This window comes from Aristolochia californica, unplaced genomic scaffold, assembly GCF_029961685.1.
Source record: "Aristolochia californica isolate CCGP_79_NKW_82.1479 unplaced genomic scaffold, dmAriCali1.0.hap1 SCAF_1, whole genome shotgun sequence".
Taxonomy (NCBI): Eukaryota; Viridiplantae; Streptophyta; class Magnoliopsida; order Piperales; family Aristolochiaceae; genus Aristolochia; species Aristolochia californica.
The window spans coordinates 11,818,340-11,831,487 of record NW_027181770.1 but is presented as its reverse complement, the minus strand read 5'-3'; the positions used below and the strand labels follow the sequence as shown (position 1 = coordinate 11,831,487).

Below are 13,148 nucleotides of genomic sequence, written 5' to 3'. Positions count from 1 at the left end.
TTGTAGCCCTAAGGGTATTGTAAAACTATAAATAAAGGCATTGGCTAAGAGGTAGAGCATTAAAGCACTGCCCTCTCTTTCCACAAATTCGTCCAGCCCTCATTTTTCTTTTTGACGCAACCCTCTTCTCCCTTAATCCAAACTCTCTTCTTCCACATTCTTCTTCTTCTCTTCTCCCTCTCTCTTCTTCTTCTTCTTCTTTCTTGTTGATCTAAAGTTCCTTTCATGAAATCCTAAATTCTACATGGTATCAGGGCAAGGAGTTTAGGATCTCTTCAAGGAGTTATTATGAAATTTGTTCAAGAAGTTGTAAAAGAAGTTCAGTCATAAAGAGATAAGTTCATCATCTTCTTATTTACGTTTTTTTTCCTTTTTTTATTTACATACTCCTTTTTACTGTTTTTCTTTACTTCTTGAATTTTGAGTCACATCAAGTCAAGATAAATCTTTATATGTTGTAAAGATTTATTTCTATGACTAAATTGATGTTATAATCTTGACTCCTTGCAAATCAATTACAAGAATGATCAAGATCATTTGTTGTTTGCATCTTATTAAGATTAATGGGTGAAATTCAATTACCTTTATGTAATTTGGATCCATCTCATTTGAGGTAAAATTCCAGCACATGTTGTTGTATCTTCTCCTACTTAAGGTTGCTCATGGGTTTGTGTTATGTTGTTGGATGCCCATTATATGTTTGATGAAATGCCAACAGTCATTTATCCTTTGTAGTTCCGTTTTTTTTAACTTCAACAATTGAATTTTTTCTTACGTTGAAGTCTCCCATGAGCTGAAGATAAATCTCTTCCAAGTGTCTTGGTTTGTCGTTAAATCTTCTCTAAATTTTTGTTTATTGCTCGTTTGTGTTGGTGTTTGGATTAAGGCCTAATCGATTGCATCTACTTTCTTCTCTTTGTTCTTATGAATACAAGAGAAGTTGAGTGATGGGTGGATGTTATTATCACTTTCTAAAGGCACGATTTTTTTGATAATTTGGTGTTTGCCCTTGTGAAAGAAATTGGTTTTTGTTCTCTTTTGTTGGTGATTGATTTGGTCTACGGGTTCTTCAAATTATATTGAGTAATTGTTCTTTGAAGAAGGCCTTTTCCCTTGACCTCCATATTTTACTTGCCTCATCATGGAGATTGGATACAATAGTAATAAGAGTGATATACTCCGTATTACTACAATTCCACTTAGAGGTCTCTCCAATTACATGAGCTGGTCACAATCGGTTCGGAGGGTTCTTATTACTCGTGACCTCTTGAGCCACGTTGTTAACTTTCCTCCTCCGATTGATTAAGAAGATGCATCCTACCACAAGTGGGTTAAGGATGATAACATGGTGATAACTTGGCTCATTAATAGCATGGAATAGTAGGTGGCCAACAATGTGGTCCACTTGGAAATCGCCAAGAACATATGGGACACTTGTGTCAAGCTTTACTCAAGCACTGCTTCATTACAAAAAATATATGATATCTTACAAAACATGCTGCATACGAAACATGGAGATAATATTCACGAATTTTTGGCACGGTTTCGCAGTCTTCTTCAAGAATGGAAACTAGCTCAGCCATATTCCACTGATATTTCCGTTCAAGAATGACAAAGAGAAGCTTTGGCAGCAGCCATTTGCTTATCGAATATTAAACCATACCTTGAGGTGGCCAAAACTCAACTTCTAAGTTCTTCTGCTCTTCCATCCTTCGATGATATTAGTGCTACATTACTTAGGATACCGGATTCATCCCCTCCTTCTCCTATTGATGCTCCATCAACGATGTTCTCTGGCAATCGGGGAACATCTTCCTTATCCTGAGGATGGGGCAAAAATATGAGAGGGGGTCAAACTATGAGAGGGGCTGAAAATAGAGGTGGGAGAACGGGTCAAAATTCTTTCCATACTGAGCCTCAACTTTGCACTTATTGTGGCCGTCAGAACCACCTTGTGGCCTCATGCTGAAAACTTCATGGCAAGGCTGATTGGGCCACAGCTAACCCAGTCTCAGTTAACGTTGAGAAAAATGAAGATAAGGTTGAATCATCATCCAAAAATGTGACTCTTACGGCTGAGGACTATGTTGCATTTCAGAAAATGAAGCCCTTCATGGAATCATCTATTCCCTCATCATCTATTTCTGCCACTACTATTGCCTCAGGTATGCTTTCTTCCTCTTCTTCCTCTTCCTCTTGGATCATCGACTTTGGGGCCTCCGAACATCTATCAGGTAACAAACACTTGTTGCAGTCCTTATCTCCTTGTTATCCTCAAAAATTTGTTACTATTATTGATGGTACCTAAACCAAGGTCCTTGGCAAAGGTTCCTCCTCTCTTACTTCATCTATTCCCCTTCAAGATGTTTTGTTTGTTCCTCAATTTCCTTTAAATTTGCTCTCGGTTAGCCAATTGACCAAACAATTAAATTGCTCTATCACCTTCTCACCGTCTTCTTGTGTCTTTCAGGATCTCACTACGAAGCGGGTGATTGGTGGCAGCCAAAAAAAGGGGGGGTTTGTACTACTTCACTCTTCCACCATTAGCTGCATTATCGTCCACTACATCTGAGGCCCAATTTTGGCACAACCGACTTGGTCATCCGTCTACCTCTTCACTTCGTTCTTTGGTTTCATTTTTAAAAGGACTTTCTAATATCAGTTGTGAGGTTTGTTATTAAGTAAACATGTTAGGAGTACATATTCTCCTTGTCTTACAACTACAAGTACTGCTCCATTTGAGCTAATACATTTTGATGTATGGGGCCTTTTATGTGTCTCAAATATTTCCCAAGTTAAATATTTTGTCATGTTTGTTGATGATTTTACTCGAGTGACTTGGTTTATCTATTTAAAGAGCGTTCCGAAATTCTTCCTTTGTTTAAAAACTTTCATGCTATGGTCTTGACACAATTTTGGGAAGAAAATTCAAAACCTTAGATCTGATAATGCTAAGGAATACATGTCTCATGACTTCAAATCATTTTGTGAGAGTAATGGGTTTATTCATCATCTTATCTATTGTTGCTAACTCCTCATGGCCCGTCTATCAGTTGGATGTTAAAAATGCTTTTTTAAATGGTGATATCAGTGAGGAAATTTATATGGTTCAACCACCTGGTTATGTGGTTGAGGGGGAGTCAGTATGCCGGTTAAAAAAGTCTTTATATGGGCTTAAGCAGTCCCCTCGGGCTTAAATTTGATAAATTTAGTCAAACACTCCTACGGTTTGGTTTTCATTAGTGCTCAGTTGATCATTTCGTATATTATAAAGATACACTCAAAGGGAAAATATTATTGGCCATATACGTGGATGATATTATCTTAACCAGTGATTATGCTTTGAGCATACAAGAGGTGAAGCAGATGATATATCAGGAATTCAAGACTAAAGACTTTGGTATGCTTAAATATTTTTTGGGTATAGAAGTTCTTCAATCCAAACATGGGATAATATTGTCTCAAAGGAAATATGTCTTGGATCTTCTTGAAGAAACAGGAAGGAAGGGTTGTAGACCAGTTGACGCACCTATGGATACAAATGTAAAATTATGTGCCATAAATGAAGAAGATATTGATATTGGCAAATATCAAAGACTCGTGGGAAAACTGATTTATCTCATAGTAACTAGGCCAGACATATCATATGCTGTAAGTGTGGTGAGTCAATTCATGCACAAACCACAAATTACCCACTGGCAGGCTTTAGAGAGAATATTACGTTATCTAAAAGGAGCTCCAGGAAGATGATTGCTATATAAAAAACATGGGCACTTCAACATAGAAGGCTTCTCAGGTGCAGATTGGGCTAGATCTCCTGATGATAGAAAATGTACATCAGGATATTGTACTCTGGTTGGGGAAAACTTGGTTACATGAAAAAGTAAGAAGCAAAATGTGGTTGCAAGATCTAGTGCTGAAGCAGAATATAGAGCTATGGCCCATACCGTTAGTGAACTTTTATGGATCAGGACGCTTCGTACCGAACTAGGTTTTTATAAAAAGGGGTCCATGAATCTGCATTGTGATAATCAAGCAGCCATTCATATCATTTCAAATTCAGTTTTTCATGAAAGAACTAAACATATTGAGGTGGATTGTCATTTTATACGGGGGAAGTTTCAAGCAAGAATAATCTCTCTCAATCATGTGTCATCTCAAGAGCAAGTAGCTGATATTCTCACTAAACCCGTTACATTTAAAATCCTATCGTTTATATGTGGCAAGTTGGGTATTTATAATGTCTTTTCTCCTCTAGCTTGAGGGGGAGTGTTGGAAGATGGGCTCAAGCCCACGAGCTCAAGACAAGAAGCCCACACGTCAAAGGAGTGGCATATGTGTAAAATATGGTACTTTCCATAAAGATGGTATAGAAGTGTAAATATGTGTTCCTTTTATGTCTTTGGTTTTATCAAGTTGTAGCCCTAAGGGTATTGTAAAACTATAAATAAAGGCATTGGCTAAGAGGTAGGGCATTGAAGCACTCTCCTCTCTTTCCACAAATTTGTCCAGCCCTCATTTTTCTTTTTGACGCAACCCTCTTCTCCTTTAATCCAAACTCTTTTCTTCCACGTTCTTCTTCTTCCCTTCTCCTTCTCTCTTCTTCTTCTTCTTCTTTCTTGTTGATTTAAAGTTCCTTTCATGAGATCCTAAATTCTATAGTCAATTCCAAATTTTTTTTATCACCCTCATGAAATTATCTTGACGTCATACTTAGTCAAAATTTTGTAGTGAGTTTCTTTATCGCTACAGTCTCCTTCTTATTATCAAAGTGGTTCTTTTTCCTTCATTACATTCTCCACATACCCCTTTTTATCAATTACCTTTCTCCTACCATTCTTTTTTAGCTCGTGCATACCTCTTTGGGCCAATCTCTTGTGTGTTGCTTCAATTGGTTTCTCTTTTTATATACATATGAGTGTTTTAAGTCCATTAAGACTTTTTCGTGAGTACCCTTAAGTGGGTTTTTATCATCGTCCTTGGAGTGACATGCGTTACCCTTTTTAGTGATTATTATCACTACTTTTGTCTGTAATCCTTAGAGGTTGGTTTCGACCTTTTTTTATACATACATCACCCATCTTATTTTTTTGAGAGGTTGTGTCCGATTGAATTCTTATATTCGAGACACCTTGATAGAGGAGATAATAAATACAATAATGTATTTGTTTCAAGTTGGGATTACACCGACACTTTCCACCTTGAGGGGGAGGGCTAGAAGAAGAATTACAAGAAAGAGGTATTTTATTCCACATGTTGTGGTAATTTTTATCTGATCAAAATATTCAAGAAAAGGGGAACAGAAAATATGATGTTTTTTCATCTATGGAAAATTGCATCTGTGAATAATTTTTTTCAGCAAAAGAAAGTTAAAGACCAAAAATTCTTTTCATTGCAAGTTGAAGTTAAAAACTTCAGGTTAAGGGGGAGTGTTGAAGAGCATATATGGAAGAGTCTTACATGACTCTCACAATAAGAGGTCTTATTGAGCCAAAATTATTATGGAATGAGGTTTCCCAACAGAGTTTTAGTTAAAAGGTATTTTAGTTATGTTAGTCTTCTATTTATGTTCAGTTGTTTAATTATGTTAGGAATTATCTTTAAGTGTTAGACTTTGGGTGTAATTAGGACAAAGGTAGTTTAATTGTAATTGGACTCTACTATTTTCCTCTATTATAAATAGGAGCTCATGTACTCATATTACATCAAGTCAGTGAAGTTTTTCTCTTTTCCAAAAATTTAACACTGACTAACCACACTTACTACATATGATATATCCAGTCTAATCACTGTGAGGTAAATAAGTTTTTACACAAGTTTCTGATATTTACCTATATCCACATCTTCACTAGAGTTGGCACATAGCTTTGTGTTAGTATCTATAGAAGTATCCGCTGGTCATCATCCCATCATTCTTGTGTTGTCAAGTAGATCAAGAGCATACTTCCTCTGAGATAATACGATCACATGTTTTGACTGGAATACCTCAATACCTAAGAAATATTTCAAAAGTCCAAGATCCTTTGGTTTAAATTCTTTGCATATATTCTCTTTGGCTTCTTTTATACTGTCTACATCACTTCCAATTAAGACAATATCCTCCACATAAACTACAAGTAATACTCTTCCCTTTAAGGTATTCTTGACAAAGACGATCTACTAAGAACTGGTTGAATCCAAACCGCAACATTGCTTGGCTAAATTTGTCAAAGCAAGCCTGATGAGACTGTTTTAGGTCATATAAAGACTTCCTTAACCTACATACCCACTCCCCCTCAACCATAAAGCCAGGTGGTTGATGCATATAGATTTCTTCCTTAATATCACCATCCAAAAATGTATTCTTCACATCCAATTGATAACCGGCCAAGAAGAATTAGCAAGGAGTGATAATAAGATTCTTACAGAATTTAATTTGGCCACTAGGGAGAAAGTCTCCTAATAATCTACTCCATAGCACTGAGTATACCCTTTTACAACTAGATGGGCCTTGAAATGAGCTACAGAACCATCTGGATTGTGGTTGATAGTAAAAGCCCATTTACAACCCATGGGCTTCTTACTGAGAGGAAGTGGAACCAAGACCCCAAGCCTGATTCTCATATAATAAATTCATTTACTTTTTCATTACTGTCTTCCATCCTGATGCCTCCAAGTCCCCTAATACAATTGTGGGATAGAGACAGAATATATAGATGCAAGAAATTGATTAGCAAGAAGAAGACAAACGATGTTTAGAAACAAAATTGGATATAGGATGAGAGGTAGAGGGCCTAGTACAAATCTCGGGTTCCTTTCTAAGAGTTATGAGCCGAGTATCAAACTATGGACCAAAGACAAGAGGGCAAGATGGACATACCTCGGAGGCATCCGTAAACTCCACAGGTGTGGTATTGGTCGATGCTTCAAGGGGCCGAGGAGCTTCACAAAGGAGCATCCTTAGAAGAATAAAAAGATGTATCCTAAAAAAATGTGACATCCCTAGACACAATTAATTTTTGAAGAAAAAGATTGTAACAAACTTATCTTTTTTGGGTACGAGAGTAATCCAAAAATTAAACTTGATAGCCTTCGGATCCAACTTACTCTTTGTGGGGATGTGACATGAAAAAAACATGTGCAACCAAATACCTTCAAAGAAAGGGAGAAGGGTCCTCATTTGGAAATAACGAAGAATATGCTCCGTCGTTAAAAAAGAAAAAGGAAACTTTGGCTCAAACTCTAACTTAGGGTTTTATGAAAAATGATAGAGATATCAGCAAAACGAGGGAGACTTAAGGACCGAAAATCAGTAGTCATTTTTCATAAGGAAAAAACTGGCTGAGTGACGGAAAGAAATAGGATGTGTTTCAACAAAGCAAAAAATCTGTGCATGCATGCAAATTGAATTTTACTTGCATGCAACAAGAACAAAAAAAAAACAAAAAAAAAAACCTCATGGACGGGAAGCTTTAAGGCAAACCAGAACAAGGGAATTTGAACACAATCACAAACATGAGGATGAGCAGAAAAACTAATCTATTCGAAGGAAGATGCTAGCTCATCAAGTCCAGCCATCAAATCTCCTTGCAGCCCCCATAACCCTTCCATGCAGCCAATGAAAAAACTTTTGAGCAATAAACAAATACAGGCCTTAGAACCCCTTCTCTGATACTATGTATATTCTAGGGCATTGATCCATTCTTCATAGTTTAAATGAAAGTGGATGAAAGAGAAGAAGGCAAGAGGAGAAGAAGATGAAAGTTGAATTAAGGAAGAAGAAAAAGGTAGACAAGAGAGAAACCAAGGAGAAGGGAGAGCTACAAAATTAAGCTCATGTCTTAATCCTCCTCATATTTATAGCTTGGAGGAATTATTGCAAAAATGCTCTATAATTCCCTTGAATACTTTAGGGCTGCATAAATGTAAAAGGGTAAAAAAAAAAAAAACTAAGTAAGAAAATAAGTTACGTTGCATGAAATAAGTTGATTCTTGAAGGGATCTGATGGAAGGTGACTTTTAAAGAGTTGAAGTATAACCAAAGCATTTGGTAGCATAGCATTTTTACTAGCAAGATCGTTTCTTTCCTTTTTCAAGTTTTATAGTCCGGAAGCTGATAGAGGAGAATTAGAGTGGTGCAGCATGTAAAATTTTTAAGAAGGGAATAGAATCTACGAACCAAAGGGAGAAAATGAAGGCAGGAACAAGGACTGGGGTCCAGGTCCAGGTCCTTCTTGTCTTTGTGACTAGGTCCAGGTCCGTGAATCCAGATTGATTTTGCAGCCAAAATATAAAGAAAACGAACAAGGATTGCCGGGAGGTCACTGTGAAGGAACAGAACAGAAGCATCAGGCAGAATCCCTTTTTGCAGCAGTAGAACCCACTCAAGATGGCCATGGGTGATAGCTTTCCTGCGGTTTACTACTCATCACTGATGAGCATTAGATATTCTGGGCTTGTTGCAGTCTGAAGAGTGTGTGAATATGATGAGCAACTCTATCTCTCATTATGTTAATTGCAGAAAAATCTGGGTATTGGCTCTCGACACACGAGGGCATGTTAGACATTGAATGGCTAAACCGAAAATCACCTAAACGATTCAATACCATTTAAATGTCTGAGAGGTTTCTGACTGAACGAGCAAGATTTCGACTCTTTAAATTAATGAGAAGACAGTGGGGAATACAGAGACCAAGCACGGCGTCTTTATGTAGCCGTAGGCTTCACGTAAAAAAAATACGCGTTATCAGTACTAGTAGACTTTTTTTTTTCAGAGAAAAACTCTAGCAAGTTCATATTCGTAAAAATTCTCTTCAAATCAACACGCCTTGAAATTGACAGCGAGGTAAAGGTAAGAGGGAGAAAATCAATGTAATGTCGTGCTTTTGCTAGACAAGAATCCAGTCAGGCAAACTGGAAGGCCGTGGTGACTAGTGATAGAACGAGAGAGACCTCCCGACGATGATCCGACTTTTTACCCCCAGGGATGAGTATCTTCAAACCCAACAGGGATTAACAGCCACTGAAAAACGAACAAAAACAGGAACAGCACCATCGAAAGATATGACAAAAGAGGGGAAACGGGTCAAATTTATTTTCGTTCGGCAACAGTCACAGTATAGAAGAGAAGAGACAAAACTAGTACCCATTACGTCTTCTCAGACAAAAAGTAACATAAGAGAAATGACTGAGCCCGTCACACCCACCTCTCAAATCATCTGTTAGACGACGGATTTTTTTCTCCCCGTTAACTCTAGTCTCTATGTTACAAACCATTAGACTACACATTATAACATCGGCTTCAGTCACCTTTCCTTTACAACCTATGTGATGTAAACACCGGGAGTAGACTCAAGAGAGCTTCTGCAGGATCAAGAAAAAAGAACTAGCTATCCATCCAATCGCACCCATTCGTACCGGCCGGGCAGAGGTAAATCATTCACTGGGTCAAAGTTGTACCTGTACCAGTTCGACGCCAGAATATCATCAGATTTTCCTAGGTTCCAATAACAAAAACTAAACGACATTGAACCAAGATGTTAACATGTAGCAGCCACTAATTTAACTTCAGAGAAAGAAAAAAAACAAAATGCAGCACAAACTCCACTCTTAAGTAAAACAACTTCAATACATGAAGCTTCACTTTCCCTTCGTCCCAATTACAAGGGAGCTTCCATTATCCTTTAACCCTAACAGCTGCAGCCTTTTCGCCGCTGTTTCACCTCAAAGATTTACAAGCATGCATAACACCAGACAGCATAACAACATTATGAATGAAACCAAAAAGTTTACGATTCTTTCAAAATGGCTGGTTCATTAAGAATGCAATTGAAAAAATGGAGCTATCAGACCTTCAACAACTTAATCAAAGTCAATATATACACATATCAAGATGTTGATAAACAAGAATAATAGAACTGTTTATCGAACAATAAAAATATCACAATTAGTAATAACAATAAACTGAAAATAATAAGAAAATATTCATCCCTAGCAATAGTACCACCGAAGTACAGAAAGAACACTCCTACAAAGCACACAACACCAGATGCTCGCTTAGTTTTCACAGCTGCCATGCAAATTCATATCTTGGGCCCCATTACATAAACTCCTCATAATCAACAAACTGCTAAAGACTTTAACTATAAAGTCAAAATCAACTCACAAAGACCTCATACAAATGGAAATTTAACTGTAAAGCTCAAGTGACTAGAAAACTATACTTTTCTGTAAGTATTCTCTGCTGCTGTAGCTCTGCCCCAGCAAAGAACTCCTCCATCTCATTAGTTGTTGGAATATTTCTGCACATTGTGCTATGTATTCTACGTTGGGAAGCAGATGAGGCTGTTGGCCTGGTAGTAGAACCGGGGGTTTCCGGGGTTTCCGAAGCCCTTATTAGACTGGAAGGTGTGGTCTCCCTGACACTCCTGAAAATTGATAAAACATATGCAACCATAAAAACTCAAGAATAACTTGAATAAGAGGGTTGAAGTCAGTAGAAGATTATATGACTAAAGTAGGAATGAGACACTAGATAAACATTGTTGCTATTTTTTTTTGAAAATTAAATATTGTCAATATTATCCACATTTTACCAGAGCTTTTTGGTTATAGAACATTGTACAATATCAAAGCTCAAGCACACAACATTTACACATTCATCTAGCTACATATGAACATATATGTTAACATAAAACACATGCTCTAGATAAAAACAAGAACTTGCACATAAAAAAAAAAGATAGTTTGTTCATCTATTTATTCATCTAAGTGGCTCTCACACCCCCCTCGCGTCAAGTAATAGTACATGGATATTTCAATAAATAACTTCAAATTGAAAAAAAGATAATAAATATAATTTTAAATAGAAAATAAATATAAATTTATAATCAACTGAATCTTACTAATAGTAAAACCACCATACCAAGTATACTCAAGGCTTGAAAAAGAGGAAGACACAAAAAGAGAAAGAAGAGAGCTTTACAGAGGAGAAGAATAACAGTGGAACAGAGTTATAAATCCAAGTTCAGTGAAGGAAGACTCACTCCCATGCAATAAATAATGCTTAAGAGGTTTTGACAGTACCCATGTTCCCGGAACAGATTACAATTCCATATTGAAAAATCAGTCTCAAGCGTGTGTAACCCAAAAGAGAACAACTGAAACAGTGTTCCAGTTCCAAATGGGCAAATATGTCAAATAAGGAAATGCAACACCAACAGAGATGATATGGCCACAAAGAAAATTTCTTTGCTCAAAGATGAGGAATTGTAATCTCTGATTAGACTCTCCCACCCTCTTTTTCCATGGTATGGTTAAGCTCTAATACGTTCAAAATAAAGTAACAAGAGAAGCGATGCAAAACCAAGAGTACAATTGATATATCTGGTATCAGCCTCGAAGCGGTACAGATGATCATTACATGCCTTAGAGGGGCAGAAACTAGGGGAACACTAAAACAGAGAATGAAAGCAAAGACCACAACAAGAAAATTTTGAACTCCACACGCCAGAACTATACCAGTGTGTAGCTGTTACAGGAGGGAAAGGGAAGAAGCGAGAAGAAACATTTTTACTTGAGAACCCTCCAACAAAAAGAGATTTCTGAAAAACAAAGTTGCAACAAAAAAAAACAACGTACAGAATGAGAATTCTTGGCATATTAAAACATGATATTTTAGTCTAACAAAAAAGGTAAAAGATGTATGAAGAAACAAGTTCATTCAAGGATGAAAACCCTGACACCAAGCCCTCAAAAACATCTACCCAAGCTATTTCCCCACCACGGGGTTCTACAGAACACCCGAAACGTTTACCGGAAAAGGGAAAAGCACTATAAAAGTGCTTAAAAATCAATGAAAGGAAAACACCCAACCGAAGTTATAAAAACTTTTAAAATAATCAAGAAAAATCCAGCTTTCTTCTGCTGGCCACCATAAGAAAAAAGGAAGAAACAGAACTAAACTGTAGCTGTTTCACGAAAAATCTTTTTTTACAAAACCAAAAACAGAAGGGAGAGCACCAAAACAAAACCCTAGAAACAACGCATTTCAATACCTCAAAATATAAACGGAACGGCCGCGGGGAAAAAAAAAAGGAATTGACACATTTGGATGCATAAATCAAGACACAGAAAAAAACCTTTTGAGTAGAACCATTCCAACCCCAGAAAGTCCCGCACAAATAGCACTTCAAACCCAAAAAGAATATCTTCAAACAATACCTAATAATCAAACCCACCTTTCTCTCCCTTCTGTATCCAAAATATTTTCCCCAAATGACACCTCAAGACCAACCTGGTTTTCTGGTGTGCCCTCTACGGGAGGAACCTTTGACAAAGGCCCCTCGACGACATCAGCACCGCCATTCTTCTTCAAACAACCCAGAGAAACCGAACTAAGAGAGCCGGAATCCAGCAAAGCGGAAACAAGCCTCGGAATAGGGTTAGCTTTTTCTTTACAGGCGGGTTCCTTAATTTTCTTAGCGTCCTGGGGCACAACCTGCTTCAGCAGTCTTCGGCTACGTAGTTCCAGATAGCAACCCGATGCGACAGTGACTGGGTTAACAGCGGGTTTTTGCATAGCCAGGGTTCTTGCTCTAGTCCGCACGCCAAGGGAAGACTGGGAGACCTCCATGACCGCGACTTCCCCCGTCATCTTCGCCTTCCGCATGTATTTCCCCATGCCCCTTAAAACTCCCACTATTACTGATGCAATTTCATGTAGAAACAAAGAGAACCGGAATGCATAAGCAGTATAAGGAGAAACAGGAGGAGAAGAGAGAGATAAAGGATACGGATAAGAACAGAGTTGATAACAAAAAGGAAAGGAAGGGAAAACAAGCAAATGGAAGAGAGAATGCGTAAAGAAAAACCTAAGGGAGGGAGGGAGAAGGCAGGAGGGACGTTGGTTTGTTGGTGGTTAAACTCGAGAGGAAAAGGGGCGGGGGGGTTTGGGGCGTTTTTTGCAAAGAACGCGGGGAGGATCTGCAATTTCACAGCGACATTTCGGAGAATGGAGAGAAATACGAGTAATTATTTCAAAACAAATATTAGTTATAATATTCAGGTATAAAGTGTACGTGTATTGTCGAATTTATCAACGGATGCAAGAGCTCTGTACTCTGTACTCACAGAAAATAACAACAAGTAATTATTATTATTCCACATAG

General features: G+C 37.6%; 1 protein-coding gene across 1 annotated transcript; it reads right to left on the bottom strand.

The window, feature by feature from the left end:
* Positions 1-9,059: 9,059 nt before the first annotated feature.
* LOC137959173 (cyclin-dependent kinase inhibitor 5-like) lies at positions 9,060-12,911 on the bottom strand. Its single transcript, XM_068806525.1, has 3 exons — positions 12,219-12,911; positions 10,203-10,406; positions 9,060-9,438 (listed from the first exon to the last, which is right to left on the bottom strand). Exons 1-3 carry the CDS (start codon positions 12,659-12,661, stop codon positions 9,369-9,371), a joined length of 717 nt encoding a protein of 238 aa, XP_068662626.1. The 5' UTR covers positions 12,662-12,911; the 3' UTR covers positions 9,060-9,368.
* Positions 12,912-13,148: the final 237 nt, after the last annotated feature.